Here is a 20,890-nt window from a genome sequence, read left to right as displayed (position 1 = left end):
GCGGAATTGCTGGGCGAGGCCAAAACACCACGTGTGAATATTTGCAGTCAGATTGTAACAGGGTGACTATTTGCGGTTAGGAAAGGGACGAACTGGACCCATTAGAAAGCAATCCCCGTGAAACAGTGTTTTATTAGCAAACACGAATGGTAGTTTAGTTGCGGATGCTGTTGAATAGACGGATTATATGTGAATATGGCGGTCGGGTATCTGCTGTCTCGTCCACTGATCTAATGAGGCATGAATAAGTTTGCCACTGGGAGCAGAACCAGAGCCGCCGAGCTGACAGTCCGTCCGGCAGTTGCAATGCTGGAGTGAAACCGATCCGCGTGTCCACGTGCTTTCTGCATTTCCATCTCATTTGCATATGCAACCTCTGCTCGCCTATCGCCCACGGCCGTCTCTATACACGAGCCTTATTGGTCAGCTCGGGCTGTGGAGACGCCAATGGGAGAGCCCGGTGTGTTTGTGCCCGCCCACGCAGACACGTTGCCTGGGGAGCAGTAACACGGGCCGCTCAGTCGCAGCTCAGCTCTGCAGCTTGACGGAAAAGCACGAGGCGCTGCCCACCGCGTCCTGGACTTCTCTCTGAAACAAAGGAAAGCGCACTGTTCTCTTATATCCTGAAAAAAAGGTACGACCGCGTTCACAATAATTCAACAAACCTGGTTTGACTGACGTTATTAGTTACTACTGCAGGTATGAATGAAATGTACACACAGAGTTTAGCCGAGTTGCCTGTTACAGCTGTGTGGTGAAATCAGCACTGCTTGTTGTTCACACTCCTCCACACGGTGTACAGATGTTCCAGTGTGCTGCTGCTGCTGGCTTACACAATCCGTCCAGATAACTCTGGAGAACAAAACATGGCGCCTTTCTTTCTTTTTCTTTTTGAAAGAGAGATTATGAGCACGTGTTTATCCTTATACTTATATCAGAAATGCCAAACTATAGCACGCTGTGTGTGTGTGTGTTATAGTAAACCTGTTTCTATTATATATGATTTGAGCCTGTAATAACATGCTGTCTGGGTAGTTATTTGAGTTCAGGCTGCATTAAGGTGCTGTCTCCAGTGCCCCAACCCCACCCTCTTTAATCCTACAGGTAATAAAGCTATTGATGCTGGGTTTATTTTCTTTAATTCCATCTTGAGATGATCACATGGTTTATTCGAGTACTGTTTTGACACAGGCTACTATTTAATACTATATTCAGCATGCACTACTCTATTCTGGATCTAATCTGAGTGAAGTTCTTGATGCCATTTATGTTGGTGATTATAAGTGATATTATTATATTTGCTCTGTTTGTTGATAATTGCACTGCCAAGGCTGGTCTTTGTACTATTTATCAGCTGTTTTCACTCAGTATAGTGAGCCACTTTGATGCTTTGAAACGTTTGAAAGCTTAACTAAATTCACAGAATGAAAATGAGGCTATTAGTGGGTTCATTCATCATCTTTCAGAGGCACGTTTTACCACCGGATCTCTGGTGCTCAGTTATATAATGTGCAATTTACTGTAGGTTATAATCAGTTTTATATATTATATATGTAATATATAGATGTAGGCTAAACATATCCAGGTGATTAAGATACAAGTTGCACATGACCCAATTCTAATACTGTAGTAGAGAAATAAGTTGGTGACAGTGTTGTGTGTTTTTGTTTTCTGTATCGTTTCCAGTTAAAATAAAATGTAGCCTCGAAACTAACTAAAAGCTGTTTCTATACCATTTCTTTTATTCACTGTTTTGAAGGAAAATGCAGAAAATGGATGAATCCTATCCTGACCTGTTTTTGGACTTATTAGTTATGTGTCTTTTTGCTATAAGAAGCAAAAAACAAAACAGGTTTTCTTTCTAAAACTCATGTTTGTATAAACAGGCTGCCTTTGAGAACGAACAACTCTTTCCTCATCGCTACTCACTAGATAAGTGATCTCCTGGTGAAACATCATTACTATGAAAAAGCTTTTCTCTGTTGATATAAGATACTTCATGCTTACTCTCTGTATGCCACATAACCAGTTCGATAATACACCAGAAGGTGCTCTGAACTGTATTGGAAGAAGAACCGAGAAGAGTCACCATTTTAAAATTCCAAATACATTCCCTAAACAATTAAGACTTTTTTTTTTTTTATAACATTCTTAGTGAAAAGCTCAGTAATGCTGAAAATCTAAAAAAAAAAAGTCTGTTCTGATTGATTTTCTGTCCTGTTATAAAACCAACTTTTGTTCTTATCAGCTCCAAAAGCTTTTAAGATTCTGTTCCTAAGTGGGACTCTGCTACACATATTTTGTTCTAAATGTCAGTGTTGCAGCTCTATTAAAATGGCTGTCGTTGAGGGACTATTGTTTCCATCTCACGGTGGCTGTCATGGCTGCTGTGATCCAGTTTTACTGAATGAGCAGTTGAGACTCTTGGTGCATGTTTTCAGCCACCTGTTTTTCAAGAGGTGCCATGCATGAAGGTTTAATAATGAAAAGAAAAATACATGGCAGTTTTTTTGTGTGTGTATAAATGTGGGAAGCTACAAATATGAAAACATCCATCCATAAGACATTATTTATACACCCAAAACTGGCTATATGCCTACTCCTGCATGTAGATTAACATAGTTTTTGTTTGATTAGTACACCATGTTAAGTACACAATGTACTTAACATGTAACATGTACTTAACATGGTGTACTAATCAAACAAAACCAGGTAAATGTTCAACCAGGTAAGGGTCAGTCACAGACAGCATGTTGTTTAATTATTTAATGGAATGGGCCACGTGGTGTGTTTTTGTGGTTGGGACGTAGCAGTCAGTCTTCTACATGGACACTTTATCCACAGTGTGGAGACACGGGTGTTGGGACTGGATGTCTGACTGATCTGCGCCTTATGCCGCTTTTCCACTACCAACGCGGCTGTGCCGTGCTGAGTCGAGCTGAGCGGGGCTGTTGGAGTTGCATTTCGACTACAACCGCGCTGAACCGTACTGGCTGGAAGTGGGTGGACACATTGGGTGGAGTTAGTGAAAGTGGGTGGATGTCACGTGATGTCGTTAAGCGGCGCAAACAGTGACATCAGTGATCTTTTAAGCGGTAGTCTCACAACCTGGATAGTAAACAATAAACATGGAGGACATGGAGTCGTTAGTGTTGCTGGACTTGGTGCTGTGGCTTGTTGTCACCGACAATGCCAACAGATACTGGCAAGAGCGTATAGATGAGACGAGGTGCATAAGGCTTCAGAAATTCTCGTAATTCTTCTTCTTCCGGGTTTACGGTGTTTACAGATCCCAGCGTGCTCGCGGGGCGTGTGAGGACACTCCTCCTCACCAATCAGTGCACAGGGGAGTGTCTGCTCACGCCCCCAGCCTTACTCAGCTCGATTTGGCTCGCTTCAGCCCCACTCCAAAACCGTGCGAGTTTTGGGTGCTAAGCAGGGCTGAAGCGAGCTGAGTCGTGCTGCTCTGAGGTAGTCGAAACGCGAGCCGTGTCGGGCTGAAGTGAACTGAAAAAGGGTAGTGGAAAAGGGCCATTACACGCGTATAGCCTGGTGAAGAACCATTTTCTTAGTATGCTGCATAGTATATCACAATAGTACACCACCTATTTAAAAGTATGTGGTTCGGAACGTCTACATTTGCACTGGTGCCATTCAGTGTTTCTGTGATTTTAACAGGATAAACTGTGAGCCAGTGAATGGTTGCTTGGCTGTTGATCTCTCTGTTTTTGATACCTGACTATATTTTAAACAATTAAAAAAAAAAAAAAGAGAGAGAAACAGAATGGTAGAGACTGTAAGAAACCGTGTTTCTCCATATTCTGACTGTACATGAACATGTACAGCGTGTCTCCCCCCCCCCCCCCCCCATTGTATTAGTTGCATTTCTGTTAGACTTACAGCAAGCCTTTTTTCTTTTCCACAGGCCAGTAATGAAGCGGCCGAGGATGTCGGCATCAGATTCGGACTATTCCGTTGACTGGCTGGCCAGTGATGATGATGAGGACAATGACAGTGAGCTGGAGACTGAATGTGATCGAGAACAGGACACACTACCCACCACTCCTGCAGCTCAGAACAGCTGTGGCCCTCACACTTGCAGGAAAAGCAGTGACACCTCCGTGAAGGATAAGGAGGACAGGAGCTGCAGGAGCAGCCCCCCCTCCAGTCCAACCAGCTCTTTCAGCACTGGAGGCCGAGAGCCTTCACCATCGGGACACGAAGATGTGTCTGGTCACAGCTGCACCTCGGGAAGCCCTAAAGGCAAAAGCAGACAGGCACAGAAGAGAGTGCGGTGCCTGCCAGTGCCAGAGCAAAAAGAAAAACAGCTCACAGACAGCCCAACGAAGGACAAGCTGTTTGCATACAAGGTAAGGCATGTTGTGTTTCTGGCAAATTCCGTACAAGGAAAGGAAAGTGCCCATTTTACAGAGAATCACCCTCATCACCCACATGATCTCGATTCACACACATGCAAAGCAAATGGTAGAAATAAGCATAGTGGAACTTTTTTTTTTTTTCTAAGAAGACCTTCCCCTTTTATTGAGTTGATGAAGTTGAAAAAAACTGTTTGACTTTTGTGAGTCAACAGGGCTTACTTCATTTATAGGGCCACCATAAAACACCAGTCCTGGTGTATAATGCTATTGTGAAAGGTTAGTAATTCACATTGCATTGCCTTGTAAGCTTGTTGTTGACTGTATACATATACAGAGTCTGAAATATGAGGTCCAAAACATCCTATAGGACTTTAATTATTAAAAATTATTTGCTTTTTAGAGTATTTTAGATTTGACAAATTACATACAAGTTACACACTGAAAATGCATTCTCTTCACAAACAAACTATTTTTGAAAACGTCCTCAGGACAATGTCAACAGTAGCGTTATTGTCCTATCAGATAATGACTAGTTTTTGGGGGGGAAAAAAGATGTTGAATGATGGCTTTTGTTCCACAGTGTGTGGAGTTGCAGTGCTATATTCACCCACTCTCCTCAATCCTGAATGGCCTCCGTTCTGGCAGATACAGAGAACGTGAGTAGCAGCTTTCTCTAAAATTTCTTCTTACATTGTTCCATAGCAAGGGGTTTCAGCTGCAGTACTGGGCTCACATTACCTGACACAGGGCTTTCCTTACTACAGTCCTACTTTAAATTACCAAACTCTGTCTGAAAGTGCACACGTACTCACTTATTCACTGATTACTATATAGACTGTTCTGTGTAGGGCAGCAGAAAGGGACACAATGGACTGAATTCAAAGACTTGCAAATTCACAAGTGCATCAAATATATGTATGATTATAAATGTTTAAACAAGTGTCAACAAAAATATATACATTGACACAAGATGTTCTAATAAAAGGTTTAACGTTTTCCACCTGAAACCATGAAAATTGCATGTAAATGTGATCTTAAGTAAAAATGTGCATGTTCTTTCTAATTTTAGGTTATCAGAAAGTTTTTGGACTGTTTTAAAATTCTTGGAGCCTTTTGGTTCCAAGAACATCCAGTTTGTTTTTTGGGTGTCCTGAAAATATTTTTGACAGTTCATAAATGCTCCTACAGTGAATGCCAACCATTTTTAATTGTCAAAACTTTAGCAGTAATCTTTCCATAACTTTCTGATAAATTTTTCTGTTATCTGGGTAGCAGCTGTCGGTCAGTGTTTAGTGGTTGTTAAACATGGTTTTTGCTTGCATTTATAGACAAGGTTAGCCAATCCAATGTTGCAAATAAAGAGATATATATTTTGTTTTTTAATACATTGTGGTACTTTTGTGTGAAAGTCATGTGCCTCATTTGTACAACAGTTCAAAATGGCACTCAAAATAGTGCGTGTATGGGAAGTAGGGAGTGAATTCATACACGGCTCTGGACTGTCCAGTGATATCTAGAAGATTGATTTGTGAGACCGTTCCAGTCATGAAGAATTATTTATAATTACTAGCTCATGTGTGTTGGTATTAGGCGAAAATATCACATTCTGCAGAGAACATCTGTTTAGGATCCTCTTTATTAAAGCTGATTTGTGGATTTTATTAAAAGTACGACCATTAGATTGATCAGACTAGGACACGTTTCCGAGGCACGATCTGTGTTCCTGAGAAGGCTGTGGTAATGTGTGCACTGGACACTGTTTGATGCAAGCCGATGAAATTGTAGAGTTATGAAACTCTTTTTGATGACCTGTCTTAATGTCAATGATAAAATATTGCGGGCTGGAAATTCCTTTTAAAAAATTCACATGTTAAAGGCGCAGTGAAGGTCTCGGAGATAAAAATGAGTGACAAGTGAAAGGAAAAACCAACAAAAGTGTCCTAGTAAGGTGGTGTAGCCTTACTAAGCTCCATTTCTCACTGACGCATATTGTGTAAGTTTCTAGACCTATACTGGGGTCATGAACACCATTCTTTCAGAAGATATCTATTAGTGTTTTGATTGTGGTAATGGAGAGCTCTGATTTAGTTTGTTGGGTTCAGATATGATGACTGAAGGGCATAGAGTATAATATATTTTTTTTCAAATGCTGTAAAATTATATTGGCTTCAGCATTTTCTTTTGTGAAAATGGTTAGTAGTCCAGTGAAACGTAAACCAGTCAGAAATGCATAGTACTACATGGTATTAAGTACAGTAGATGCTGAATTTTAAAATTTGTTGGCTAGTTTTTAGCTGTTCATGGTTTGGTGGGCATGTAGGCAGGCTGTGTGCCGAGCGAGCATTCACGAGCAGTCGTACTGGGATCTCCGTCAAAGCCGGAGCTCCGCGTGACCCCAGACTTCCTGGCCACAAAGACAGAGAGTCTGCCCTCCCACACATTTCACAAAAACCCATCTGCTGCACAGGCACAGCCCAGCCTGTCAGAGACAAGGCACTAGAGCTGAGTGTTAAAAAAAAAAAACCCTAAATAAAGAAATAAATAAAGTGGTTTCCTTTCACAGGGCTCAGCACTTTCCAAGAGAGTGTAGCCATGGATCGGATCCAGAGAATAATGGGGGTCCTTCAGAATCCTTGCATGGGGTAAGAGCTTTCCTCCTTTTCCTACATCCATCCATATGCTCTTTGATGGGTTTCATCCATCTGTGTTACAAATGTCTATATGTTAGGGATGTAAGCAGATATGGATTGAACAGATAATGTGTTCTAAAAAAATACAAATACAGGTGTGGTGTGGATTTTTTTTTTTTCCTAATAAAATAGCTTACTAGAAAGCTTGAGACTTGATCTCTGAGAAGAAACATAAATTGATGTAGCTGAGGAACTGTCAGGTTGAGGAGTTGAATAAAGTTATGATCTGAAAATTACTACTTGTTGAATTTTGTGAATAAAAATGACTTCTTTTTCCAGCAATATCTTTCAGCTATCCAGGCGTGAGTCTATACTCCCTCCCCCCGATGTTTTGGGGATGAAAAGTATAGACCATGCCCATTTCTGGTTTAATTTTTTTGTTTGCTTGCCCCTCACTTACATTCTTGTGGATTCTGAGTATTGCTGAGGCATGAGGAGGCTCCTGTTGGTGTTGTAGGTGTGTCCCAGCAAGCATTCTTGTGCTTTGGACTCCTAAAAGTGACACTGAGTAAGGGAGAATTGTCACACAGGCTGTATGGCCACAACAGGAGAGCCATTCGGCCCTGTTAGACCAGTCACTGTGAGGTCTGTTCTGGAAATAACCTTGCATCCGTTCGATTAGCTGTCTTGTGGTGAGACCATGTAATGTTCTACAATATAGCTGTCAGGAGGTGGAAAGTATTTGTTTCTTTATACGACTTGCTCTCCAAGCATGAGTCAGAGTGGGTACTGGACACATCATTCTCAGTTCTGAGAACAGTATTTGGCACAAAGCCTGACTCTTTCCTTTGTTGCATTGTGCTGCGCTGTAAAACGTCTATTCTTGAAATGCGTTGTAGTTCTTAGAATAGTTTGACAGTGTCGTGTGGGTCGAGTTATACTGCAGCGATCCTGATCACATGAAAAATTTTGATGAATTCAAATAAGGAATGGTGATATGGTTTGATTTAATTTAGTTTTATACAAAGGAAGTGCAAAAATGTGGTAAGGTAAAGTATAAATCCAAACCCACCCTGACCCTTACCTTGACATTTATGAGGGTACTTCAAAAAGTTCTTGGCCTCATCTGGAAACAAGAGGCGTAGCTCCCATTTTGGGGCATAATTGTATACTATAAAGCCTTATATCACTGTTCACAAAAACTCAAATGAAAGAAGGAATCAAAGAAAAAGGGAGAGGGAAGCTTCAAGCTGGCGTGCTGTTGCTCCAGGACAATGCGCCCGTCCACACAGCACAGGTGGCAGTGGCACAAGCAGCCAAATGTTGCTTTGAACTATTGTCCCATGCACCTTACTCACCCAACCTGGCACCGCCTGACTTCTATCTGTTTCCCGAACTGAAATTCCACTCGCATGTCACCATTTCCAGAGTGGTGATGAAGTCATCCATGCTGCTGAGGAGGATCTGAAGGCTCAAGATGTGACCTTCTGCAAAGGGAGAGCGAAGCTTGAACATCGGTGGGGCAAGTGCATTGATAAAGGAAACTATGCTGAAAAATAATGCAAGAACAATCTTTCTGCTGTGACGTTTTCTGGGTGAGGCCGAGAACCTTTTGAAGTCCCCTCGTATAACTTTTCATACAAATAAAGATTTCACTTGAATTGTTAGGAATTTGCAAGCTTCAGATCACATTGCATGCAACTGACCCAATACGTTGTTGAGACCTTGCTGTCACTTGAAATGAGTAGCCAGTGGTTTTAAAGCACAGACACCCCCACCCATCCACCCACTTTCTGTAGATCAGGGCATTGAGCCAACATGGCCCCAGTTGACCCGGCAGCTGCTGGAGAGAGAGACTAAACGGAAGAGAGGCCACCTCCCTGTGGAGACACACAGCATGGAGTGGCAAAGAGAAGCCGTTGTGAACCCCTCCCTTGGGTTGAACAGTTCTGCCAGCTGGCAGGCACTCAGGGCAAGGCCTCAATGTTGGCATGATGATCAAATTAACTTTCCTGGCAAAGGTCATATTGGATAATGGATCATGTAAATTTAATAGGGCTAGGACAGGTAGACTCTGGTCCTATGATTTACACTAATCCACCTTAAACATCTGCTGAATTGTTTGAAGTCTGTGAACAGCAGCTTGTGTGTGGGTGGACTGCGTCACTTTTCCTCAGGGCAACTGTTCCTCTTTGTATGGAGTGTGGTTGTCAGTGTGTCGCTGTAGGCTTACACACCTATTTTTAGAGGCGAGAGAAACGTTGTGCTCTGTGCCACGTGTAAGCATAAACATGTGTGAGCTGTAGTTATGGCAAGACATACTTTTGCATCCAGTGCTACCAGTTAAGTTCAGCAAGAAAAAACAGCCTTTCACACTCCTTCAGATAAAATGGCGTATCTGTCCTGCCTTAGACCATGCCTACGGTCAGAACTCATGCCACATTCTTAATTCCAGTTATGTGCAAGCTGTCCTTACTAAATTTTAATTCTTCATGTGTCATACAGTGAACGGTATATTGACATCATCCTGAAAATGGAGGAAATGTTGAAGACATGGTTCCCTAACGTAAAACCCAGCCACCAAACCACTGCTGTGGAGCTGACACAAGAGACCACAGTGCTGAAAAAACCCAAGGTAATGCGTTTTGTTCTTGTGGCTCTCCATGTACTGTATGTTTTGAAACTGAACTCTTGGCAGAACATGTATATGTAGCTTAACATGTTAGACAAAGAGAGTGCCATTTGTAAAATGTGTGCATCTCTTTAAAATTTAGTGATTAAAAGAGTAGGTGACACACTGTCATTTGAAAGCAATGGTAATTTCGTACCAGCATTCCTCACCAAGACATGTCTGTCACAAACGTGGCTTGGACAGGCAAAATACACATGATTCTTTAATCCCTGACACCGAGAGGAACAGGTCAGGCAGGTAGACATTAAAACCCGTTTCTACAGTTGTAAGGTACTACACACATTTCTCATGTTCCCTCAGAACAAAAGTAATTTGGGGGGGAAAGGGTCCCAGTGAACATCTGCACTCTAGACAAAAAAACTCTTCATTGGTTCCAATTTAAATATTTAGGTAACCATTTGAACAGATGATTTCAAGGCATTCCATCTAAATTGTGCAATTGTCAGACCAACACTACATTATATACTAATATTCTGCTTCAGCCTTTGAAAGGTAAATTTAAATTGACCCAGTTTAATGTTCAAGGCAAAAGGAATACAAAGGCACTGTCATAAGTCAAGCCCTGATTTCATAATGGCAAGGAAAACACTTACTTCTGCACCACTCAAGAACTCCTACTTTTTATTTTCCCTCAAAATGACTAAAGGAATTGTTGGCTTAGTTATACATATCAACTCTCTGAGTTTTATCATTTTGTTTTGTAGGGTCAAAGTTGTGTATCGGCTTGCCTAACTGCTTTTCTAAAAAGATAATCGCTGAATTTTCTCTATAAAACAGTTGGTGAATTTGTGTAGGCCAGTATGAGGGGAATAAAATTCTTGTTACCCAAGTAATATGGTTGTCTCCATGATCAATTTTGCAATGCCGGATCAGCTGAGCAACAAATCCAATAGGAAAGTCTTCCTTCCTTCCTTCCTTCCTTCCTTCCTTCCTTAGTTCCTTGGTGTTGTGCCTAAGTATTTTAGTTGACTTGCCTCGGAGTGGATGCAAAATTTAAAATAAATCCATATCAATCCAGATTTAATTTTCAATTTTGTTGAACTATCAATTTGAAATGAATGTTCTTTAAAAATAATTTATGGTTCATTTAGCAACCATCAGTGGACACCCCCCGTTTATTGTATTTGTTTTTTTTATTTATTTATTTTTAAAGTGTTTACACATTTCAGAGAGCCACTTCTAATTCTGCTATTAGATTCTCAACCTTATAAATAGTTGAGTAGCAAATTTATATATTGAGGCTATGTCTATCTTCTAGGGTTGCAAAATTCCCAGGAATTTTCAGACTGGAAAATTTCCATGGAAATTTTGGGAATTAACGGGAATTTTGGGGAACTTTCGGGAATTTTCAAAAACAACGTTACTTAAAAATTGATACAAAAAAATAAGGTCCTTTTATTCAGATTAGGATGTTTCTCTGGGTCTCTGTTCTGTTCAGAAGAACATACAAGCAAAAACAAGCATGCAACTAATTAAACAACTAAGAATTTAATAACCACCAAATGTTTTACAAAAACAATACGGGTTTCCCCTGGTATATGTATAATGAATTAAACAATAACCTTAGACTTTGTGAGAGCTTATCTTCAAAAGCAACTTTACTTATGATTTTGAAGACTGCTTCCTGTAACTTTTTTTGTTTACTAATTATTCTTCAACAACTTGAATTCCTTTTTCATTTTGCAACTGGTTTGTAAACCATATCCTGTCTGATAATTTGCAAGCAAATTATTTGATTAGAAGTAATGATTAGGGTATACAATGCTATTAAAACAATGACATTAAACAGCCTTGCTCCAGAATAAAATAAAAAAAGTGGCACGAATATATTTTACAAGCAGCAAAACTTATTTCAAGACTACTAGTAATTAGAAATTTTACATTTTACATTTTTTAATAATGCTTGTTATTTTATGATGTTATTTTAAATCTGTAGGCAAGTCTTCAAGTTTTGTAAAGTTTTGTAATTAAAAATGGTCACAATTGAGTTTTTGCAAGATTTTTAGAAATCACTACTTGTTATGCAATGAGTTAGATTTCCAGTTAATTCTTACCAAAGGGTACACTCTAGAAATATAATCTATTCAATTCAAAATTACTAGATATCTTGTCCGAGGGACACTTGATAGAAATCTATTCAAATGCAGATTCGAGAGGTCCCCAACACAAAAAAAAATGTATTCAAAATATGTGCGGTGGACCAAGGGATACAAGACCTTCTACACTTTCGTGGTAGGGAACTTGGGAATGCGCATTTGACCTTTTGACAATTTTGACTGGATTTTTATTAAGTGTTCCTCGGACTAGATAATTGAGAACAATATTTTTTCACTGAAAAATCTGAATATAAAACTAATATTGAAAAACTAAAAGCCTTTTATTAATTGGCTTTTAGCAATATGTCCTATTCTTAATTGGCACAAAACAGTACATAATTGAAAGGCTTAACATGGGTTTTAATTTGTTTTTCTGGGCGATGAAATGTTTTTTTTAAAATGTTTAAAACTTAATAAATGCCAAAATTGAAAATTCCCAATATTCCCAGGCCCTTCAAAGTTCTGGGAAAGTTTCCAAAATTCCCGGAAACTTTCCACCCCTTTGCAACCCTACTAACTTCATTTATAGCACAGCTTGGTTTTTACCAAAAAAAAAAAAATTATTTCGTTTAGGCCACAACAATTCGATTAGTTGGTTCTCGGAATCGCCGCTTGAAGAAAATCTCATTCATCTCATTATCTCTAGCCGCTTTATCCTGTTCTACAGGGTTGCAGGCAAGTTGGAGCCTATCCCAGCTGACTACGGGCGAAAGGCGGGGTACACCCTGGACAAGTCGCCAGGTCATCACAGGGCTGACACATAGACACAGACAACCATTCACACTCACATTCACACCTACGGTCAATTTAGAGTCACCAGTTAACCTAACCTGCATGTCTTTGGACTGTGGGGGAAACCGGAGCACCCGGAGGAAACCCACGCGGACACGGGGAGAACATGCAAACTCCGCACAGAAAGGCCCTCGCCGGCCACGGGGCTCGAACCCAGGACCTTCTTGCTGTGAGGCGACAGCGCTAACCACTATACCACCGTGCCGCCCGCTTGAAAAAAATGCAAAATGAAAAAAAAAAAATTGAAATCGACTGCAGGTTGAGGTCATGTGATGTCGAAAACCAATCAAATCGCCCCTTTCACTTTCGATAAAGACTTGTGGAAGAAACATGCCTGTGGAGGGGAATCCTGCAAAGCCTGTTTGTGATTGTTAGGATATTCAGCGAACAGAAGCGTAAAATATTTGACAGGTGTGTCGAAATTCAAGAGGGGGAGAACTTTGCACAGTTGTACTCAAGATGCTGTGAGCTTGTTACCCTGCGATGTGCCAACTTGGACAACAACTCTGTGGCGGTGGGTTTGATTTATAAATTTCATTGATTGATGTGAGGGGCAAACAAAAAATCATTCGAAGTATTTAGCCATCAGAAGTAGCCTACTCCTGGTCAAATCTTTTTCTTCTGTGCATTGTAGATGTTCAATTGACTGTAAATTCAATCATTTATTTAGCCAATCTGTTTACTGGTTTGCCTGATAAAAGACATGCAGCCAGAGCTAGCCCTTAATGCATATGGGTGGAAATAAGATAAGATATTAAAAGAGCCATATGAAATGTGTAACAATAATGTATTGTCTTTTTTTGTTTCTCTATGAAAGCCCTCTATTTCCACCGCTAATTTTACCATCAGAGCATTTTTTTTTTTTAATTTTATTTTTATTTCGCGCGCTCGCTTCATATTTTTACTGAAAAAATCCGAGAACCAACTAATTAAATTGGTGTGGCCCTAGTATTAAATACATTGGCTTAAATGTTGTGGCAACGATTAAGTCAGCACAGCTTTTGTAATTTTATAAGCGTGACTGGGTACAGAAACCGTAACATGCTAATCTGTAGAAAGAGCTCCAGTCTCCGTAATTCTTCAGAAGGAAACACATTGGGGACAATCAACTTACAAGGAGTCAGGACATGCCTCCTCATCCAATGTGTATCCTTCCTAATCCATCATACCTGCTAGAATTATTTATAAAAATATTGTATAAACATATTCAATAATTCAAATATCAACTCAAACAATATGAGAACCCACTTGTTCTAACAAAATTATTCTTATTCAAACTGATTTTTTTAAAAATAATAGCATTTGTGTGTGAAAATTGAACACCCTTTTTTAAAATAATCATCTATCCCCAGCAACACTGTTATTGCCTTTTAACACAGGCCTTGGGTGTAAATATGAGGTTGTGTGCATATAAAATGCCTTTGTAATCTCTTACCGCTGGAAAAATCATTCAGCACAAAAGAGGCAGATGGTTGTTCTGCACAAATCGGGTAACGGATTAAAATACGTAAGCAGATATAGTAGCAGTTTTAATAAGTTCAATGTGAACCACAACAAAAGGTTTCACATGTCAGAAACAGCTGGATATTTGCCAGGAATTCTTTCCTGACACACTATTAATTATAACAGTGCAGATAATTTTGAGACAATGTTGAAAAATTGCGCTGCTTACACACTGTTTTTCAACACGCGCGCGCACACAGCCGATGAGGTGCGTAGCACCAAGTCGGCTATAGGCCATGTACGACGAGATTGAGCAGAATAACTGTTTTATTCTGTCCACATTCACTGGATTTTGAGAAACGGAGCATTTTTATTTTTTGCAAACTCGATAAATAAAAACTTTATACAAAACGTCCGACAAAATTTCCGTTTAGAATGTAAACAAACCGGCAAAATGACAGCAGCAATTTGTGAAAAATGATATAATTTTTCTTGGAAAAAAAAAAGATGCATTCTTACCATCAAATACTTTTTTTTTTTTTTCCCCATATTTTGTTGCTTTTTGTATTTTTGGGGGTTTTGTTTTCGAGTAGTTTTCATTTGATCCTCGTTTGGTTCAGCAACACGCTCCACCATTTTGTTTTTCTCTACTCATGGTATATGAGCTGATATCCTAGTAGTAGAGTAGTCAATCAGAGCATGCGATTGTTCATATCCAATGAATGTGGATAGTAAATAAAGTGCCCTCCACAATTTTTGGCACCTCTTGTAAAGATTGGGGAAAAATCCACCTTTTTGTGAAGTAGCTTCATCTCGCACTGAAAAAATCCAACCTTTTTTAATTGAAAAAATTATTCAGAGAAAAACAAATCCCTCATCAAGAAATAATTATTTTCAACAAAAACATGATGCCATTATCGGCACCCCTGCATTTTTAATACTTTTGTACAACCTCCCTTTGCCTGTAAAATGGTACAGAGTCTCTCCGATAACATATTTTATAAGGTTGGAGATACAGAGCAGGTCATCTGAGACCATTCCTCTTTACACAATCAATCCAGATCATCCCGGGTCCTCGGCTCTCTCTTGTGCTTGCTCCTCTTCAGCTCAGCCCACAGATTTTCAATGGGGTTGAGGGACGGAGATGGTCACGGCAGATGTGCTCAGCGAACCATTTTTGTGTTGATTTGAATATATGTGTTTCAGATCATTGTCCTGCTAGAAGATTCAGTTTTAGTTTCCTGGCAACCCAGTTTTAGTTTCCTGGCAGAGGCAGCCAGAGTTTTATTTCAAATGTCGTGGCATTTCATGAAGTCCATGATGCCATGTACCCGAAGAAGGTTTCCAGGGTCTTTGCAGGTAAAACAGCCCCAAAACATCACAGAACTTCCACCATATTTTACAGTTGGGATTGGGTTCTTTTCATTATAGCCATCCTTCTTTTTACACCAAATCCACTGCAAGTGTTTACTGACAAAAAGCTAGATTTTTGTTTCATCAGACCAGAGAACACGGTTCAAGTCAAAGTTGTAGTAGCGTCTTGCAAACTTCAGGCGCTTACATTTGTAGTTAACTTTTTATCCCCCGCTGGCCGAAAGGCCAAAAAGGGGATTATGTCGCAGCAACGTCTATCCATCCGTCCCTCCCTCCCGGGAAGGGTGCTCACCTTCTGAAATCAACTCCTCTCACAATTTTTGGAGGAATTTCATGAAACTTGGCAGGATTCTTTTGTTATGCGTCAGTGATATGCATATTGTAATTTTGTTCAATTCGGTCACATTTTACCAGAGTTACAGCCCTTGATTAACAAAATTATACTTTGACAATTTCATGAGTGCGTTTTCCTTCTGAAATCCACTCCTCTCACAATTTGTGGAGGAATTTCATGAAACTTGACAAGAGGCATTATGTCAGTACTGTGCATATTGCAATTTTGTTCAATTCAGTCGCATTTTACCAGAGTTATGGCATAGTTGCCAGCGGGGGATATTGTGCTTTGAGTACTCTTGTTTCTGTCATACTTTCCAAATAATCTGTTAGCATGGAGGTGGCGTCTGATGGTCTTTTTTTTTTTTTTTTTTTTTTTTTTGGGAGACTTGGAAACCCCAAGATTTTACTTTTTTCTTCTAATTCACCAAAAGTGATCCTTGGGGATTTTTTAATGAATGAATGAATGAACCCTTTATCACTGTTACCAGTGAAATTGACCATCAACCTGTCCTTGCATTACACAATTAATTTTGCCTCTTACCTTCCTCCTCACTGTACATGGGGACAAAATAAACTTGGGTCCTCTTCCAGGCAAGTTTGTAACAGTTCCAGTTGTTCACATTTTTTTTTTTATTGCCTTAACAGTAGAAATAAGCATTTTCAGACAAGTAGCTTTTTTTTTTTTTATAACCATGGTCAACATACTTCTCCCTCATTTGGTGTGTGTGTGTGTGTGTGTTCTCTTCTCTTTCTCATGTTGATGGGTGACTAAGGGAATTTGGCCTCTGTGTAGGGGTCGACCGATAATCGGCCTGGCCGATATATCGGGCCGATATTCTGTATTTTTAGGGTTATCGGTATCGTCCATAATTTCCACCGATATGCCGATAACATGCCTTTTTGCAGCCATTTCGTTCCTAACGCGACTGTCACTGCACGTCCTTTCCTGCACTCACCTCTCTGTGTTCAAGAACACTGTCCCGCCCACCACAACATCTGATTTGTTTGGCACAAGAGATGTAGCCAATCGACACGTGTAGCTAAACGCTATGAACTGTTTCAAGGCGGCCGTACGGGCACTCGGGCAGAAGCGGCACAAGGGATACAGCCAATCAACACGCATAGTTAAACGCTGTGAACTGTTTCAAGGCGGCCGTATGGGCACTCGGGCAGAAGCAGATCCCACTTCAAGGTAAGGACACGCTGCTTTTGCCGCAATAAGTCACAAACACACAAGTTGCAAAAGCACAACATCATTATATGTTTACATTCTTCATCTACTACTCGTTAAAATTGTCCATTTGCATCTGTGTAGCCAGGCAAACTTAGCTTACGGAAGGAAGCACTTGAATTAGCCTACAACCAACTAGTTTCGCTGAAACTACATGTAATGTTGTCCATAGTAAGCAGTCCCCAGCATAACGTAGGCTGCAGTCATTTTTAAATCCCCGTCTGGAAACGTTGTGAATGTGTCAGTAGTTCTACTCGAACAGTAGAATGACAGCCATACAGAGAGGTGGTCAAGGGAAGACGAAATAAAACGTAGTGTTTGTGTTCTGTAGGCTAGCGCAAGCCTACTGGCCATTTATGGTGATGAGAACTTCATGACGTGACTCGTGCTCAAAAAGCGCATTGCACTTGTATGTTAGAATGTAGATGGTTACTTGTTAAGTTGTTACATAATAGGGAGTGATAGCCTACTTTGTTTGATTTTACTTTTTAAAAAATGCTGCAGGCAGCTCCCTACACTTGATTTGTTATTTAAAAACTACTTGAAGTTGGTAAGTCTTACTTAGTTCTTGGTGTAAAAGAATCCAGAGTGTATTTTCATTTATTTTCCCCTGAAAATGGTGAGCTGTAATATAGTAGGGAGTGATTTATTTTTTTATTGGTGAATATTTTATTTTATTTTTCATTTTATTCTAACTGTTTGACTTTATTGTACAAATGCTGCTGGCATCTCCCTGCACAAAATTTCATGTTCAATTTTACAATTAAACATACATTTCATGGATATGAAGGTCTGTGTCAGTGTGTGCTATGTTTAATTTCATGTGAATTATAATGTTTACATTTATCGGTTGCACATATCGGTTATCGGCATCCCAATTCCATAATAATCGGTATCGGCCCTGAAAAAAACATATCGGTCGATCCCTACCTCTGTGTCACCTAATATCAAGCCCAGTTAATCAGAAAGTCATGGATTACAGCTTGAAAGTTCCTACACACTCCAATCAACTCAAAAATGTACAATTTAAATGGAAAACATGTTTCAGTTACATTGTGTTCACTATTTCCAGAGGTGCCAATAATACTAACAGGTTTTTTTTTTTTTTTGAAAATTATTTCTTAATGAAAGATTTGTTTTTTTTCTCTGAATAAATTTCAGTTAAAGGCTGGATTTATCTTTTTTTTTTTTTTTTTAAAAGCCTTTTTATTAATCTTTACAAGGGGTGCTGATAAATGTGGAGGACGTGTGTGTGTGTGTGTGTGTGTGTGTGTGTGTGTGTGTGTGTGTGTGTGTGTGTGTGTTCAGTGCATTACATTTTTACTCATTTTCATGAAGGGTAACAGTAATTCCAGAGCAGTGTTTATATTTGAAATTGAGAATTAAATCCCCCCTTCCCCCCCTTATCTCCTCCTTCTTTTTCTTTCTCTCTCTATCTCTGTCACAGTTGTCCTCGGCTCCAGCCCCCATTCTTGCCGGTCTCTTCAACTCTGGCACTGCTGGTGCTTCTCCTGTGGCTGCCAAGGCCATGCGGGTCAGTGACCTCATCCTCCCAGCACCTTACTCTGCCACCAATCTGAAATGGCTCCACACATCTCCCATCTGCTCGCCCACTGCTGAGCAGGGCCAGCGCACAGTCCGTAACTTGCTAACAGCCCGCAGGGACGAGGACGTGACACAGGACAACTCGGTTTCCTCCACTATAGACACCCCTGAACTTAACATGGACTCTGTGCCTAGTCAGCCGCCTCCAGGAAAGATCAGTGCCCCATGCCTGGAGAGACTACTGAAATCCACAGAGAGCATCATCAACCACAAAGCCTCCAGGGGGACGAGCAATATGGGTGCTGGCACCTTGTCCTAGTCCACAGAGACTGGGCTTTGGGTAATCAGAGCCTAAACAGCAGGCACTCGTATTATTTTATGCCAACGCACCCAAGCGCAAGCCCCCTGTTTCATTTCAGCCTTCAGGGGACACACAGAGCATAGCTATGGCCAAGCCTAGCACCTAGACTGACCCAGCCTTCAGATAGGCATGCGTCAGTGTGTCACTGGTTTGTCTAACTTGGGTTTGTCAGTTTTGAATCCTCTCTGGTGTATTAGTTTGTCTCCCACATATGCCTGGTGAGACAGAGGACTGGTGGCTTGATGTGTAGAGGCAGCATACTGGTATCTGTGAATAAAGGAAAACATTACTTCAGAAAGGGATGGGGGGAAAAGCAGGAGTAATGCATTTCTAGGGAACACTTCAGATATTCCAGCGTGTCGGTGATCTCCATTGTAGTTGTAGATAAAAATGTGGGATGAATGTGAATTTTTTTTTTTTTTTTTTTTTTTTAAATCTGCTCCATTGGAGTTGGTTAATGTGACTGTTATTCATAGGTATAAACTTAAAGCTAAGATTTTGGTACAACGGTTCTACCTCAATCTGAAACCATGTCAATGGTTGTGTATAGAATGAATATGAACTAATGTTCACTGACATAGAATCAGAAAGAGGGAGCCTGCTAAGATCAAGGTGAGCCAGATTTGCCTGTAGTGCCGGGGTCTTTGTTGTGAGCCGTTTTCTCTGCAAGGAGAAGCTCCACAGGCCTGACTGGTGCCAATGTATAGAATGTGAACTGCAAATGTTTTTTTTTTTGTTTTGTTTTTTTTTTTGTCCTTTTAGCGTCTCCAAGTTTGAGGGCATCCAGTGCCTGTTTAATTTGATGTCAAGCTGTGCCTGTACACTGGTTTTGAAATGAATGAGAACCACCTGGAATACCTGCAACCTCTGAAAGATGGGATGAATGCCAGTAACCTTCAAAGCTCCTGGCATCAGATACATAGCTTAAATGTTTGCAGACTCTGTGGTCAAGCGGGACGATGACATTTCTGTTTACTACAGAGTAGACAATAGACTGAGAGGGAGGTATTCAAAGTTTGTGTAAAAAAAAAAATTGAGGTTGTTTAATCTACCCTTGCAAAGTGGCCTTTACAGTGTGATATTTTATACTTTCAAAATAAATGTGGTTATATTTGTTTTGGCGTATTCCCGCTGCCTGTCCTCCATCTCTCGCAGTACTTATTTCTTGTTTATTCAGAATTAACTGCCATCATTCCTGCTATCCACCACAGCATACAAACTAAATAAAACCTAAAAATCCAGCCCAGCATGTACTAGAGCTGAAATTACACCATGTAATAAAGCACACCTTGACCTTAAAAATGGATTCCATCATCAGATTGAATGAATAGTACTGAAGTGGTCTCAAGCTTAACTTCTCTTGAATATCCATCAGGAAGAAGGTCAAATGGGAGCAGGACCTCCAAAATCAAAACCACGTCCTCAAGAAAATAGTTATTTAGAGTGAATCCTTCAGTTGCAGTTGGGCTTCTTTTACATCGTCTGCCTGTCTGTCATCTAGTGGTTTGTAAAGAAGAAACCAGTGTTAAATAATTGTCCATTTATAGAGGTGTGTGTGTTTACAGTGCCCTTCAGTGCACTCCATGGAAAAATTTGTAAAAATGGCTACCAAAAAAAAAAAATCCACCTTTTGGTGAGGTAGCTTCATGTCATACTGAAAAAATTGGGAAAAATCCAACCTTGATTTGAAATAGATTTATTTAGGGGAAAAACAAGTCCCTCATCAAAAACAATTTTATTTTCAACAAAAATACGTGCCACTATTATTGGCACCTCTGGAAGTGATAGTGAACACAATGTAACTGAAACATATTTCCCATTTAAATTGTACATTTCTGAGTTGATTGGAGTGTGTAGGAACTTTCACGCTGTAATCCATGACTTCCTGATTAACTGGGAGACAAATACTGTATGAGGTGAGACAGAGGCCATATTCCCTGAGTCATCTTTTCCATGTTGATGAATAAGAGAACACACAAACCAAATGAGAAAGAAGTTTAACATTCATAAG

General features: G+C 40.1%; 1 protein-coding gene across 1 annotated transcript; it reads left to right on the top strand.

The window, feature by feature from the left end:
* The first annotated feature begins 530 nt into the window (after window positions 1-530).
* On the top strand, window positions 531-20,004 carry LOC132881881 (circadian-associated transcriptional repressor). Its single transcript, XM_060914891.1, has 6 exons — window positions 531-634; window positions 3,926-4,370; window positions 4,960-5,035; window positions 6,943-7,021; window positions 9,515-9,644; window positions 18,421-20,004. The coding sequence occupies exons 2-6, from the start codon at window positions 3,933-3,935 to the stop codon at window positions 18,835-18,837; spliced, it is 1,140 nt and encodes a 379-aa protein (XP_060770874.1). The 5' UTR covers window positions 531-634; window positions 3,926-3,932; the 3' UTR covers window positions 18,838-20,004.
* The last annotated feature ends 886 nt before the right edge of the window (window positions 20,005-20,890 follow it).

This window comes from Neoarius graeffei, chromosome 2 (genome assembly GCF_027579695.1).
Source record: "Neoarius graeffei isolate fNeoGra1 chromosome 2, fNeoGra1.pri, whole genome shotgun sequence".
Lineage (NCBI taxonomy): Eukaryota > Metazoa > Chordata > Actinopteri > Siluriformes > Ariidae > Neoarius > Neoarius graeffei.
The sequence above is the reverse complement of the archived record's forward strand: the minus strand, read 5'-3'. Positions and strand labels throughout refer to the sequence as shown.

Bases quoted from the DNA above. Each gene is read 5' to 3' on its own strand.
- LOC132881881 (XM_060914891.1), top strand. From the start codon at position 3,933: ATGAAGCGGCCGAGGATGTCGGCATCAGATTCGGACTATTCCGTTGAC. The intron at 5,036-6,942 runs GTGAGTAGCAGC...TTCCTTTCACAG, and splicing joins TTCTGGCAGATACAGAGAAC to GGCTCAGCACTTTCCAAGAG. The intron at 7,022-9,514 runs GTAAGAGCTTTC...TGTGTCATACAG, and splicing joins CTTCAGAATCCTTGCATGGG to TGAACGGTATATTGACATCA.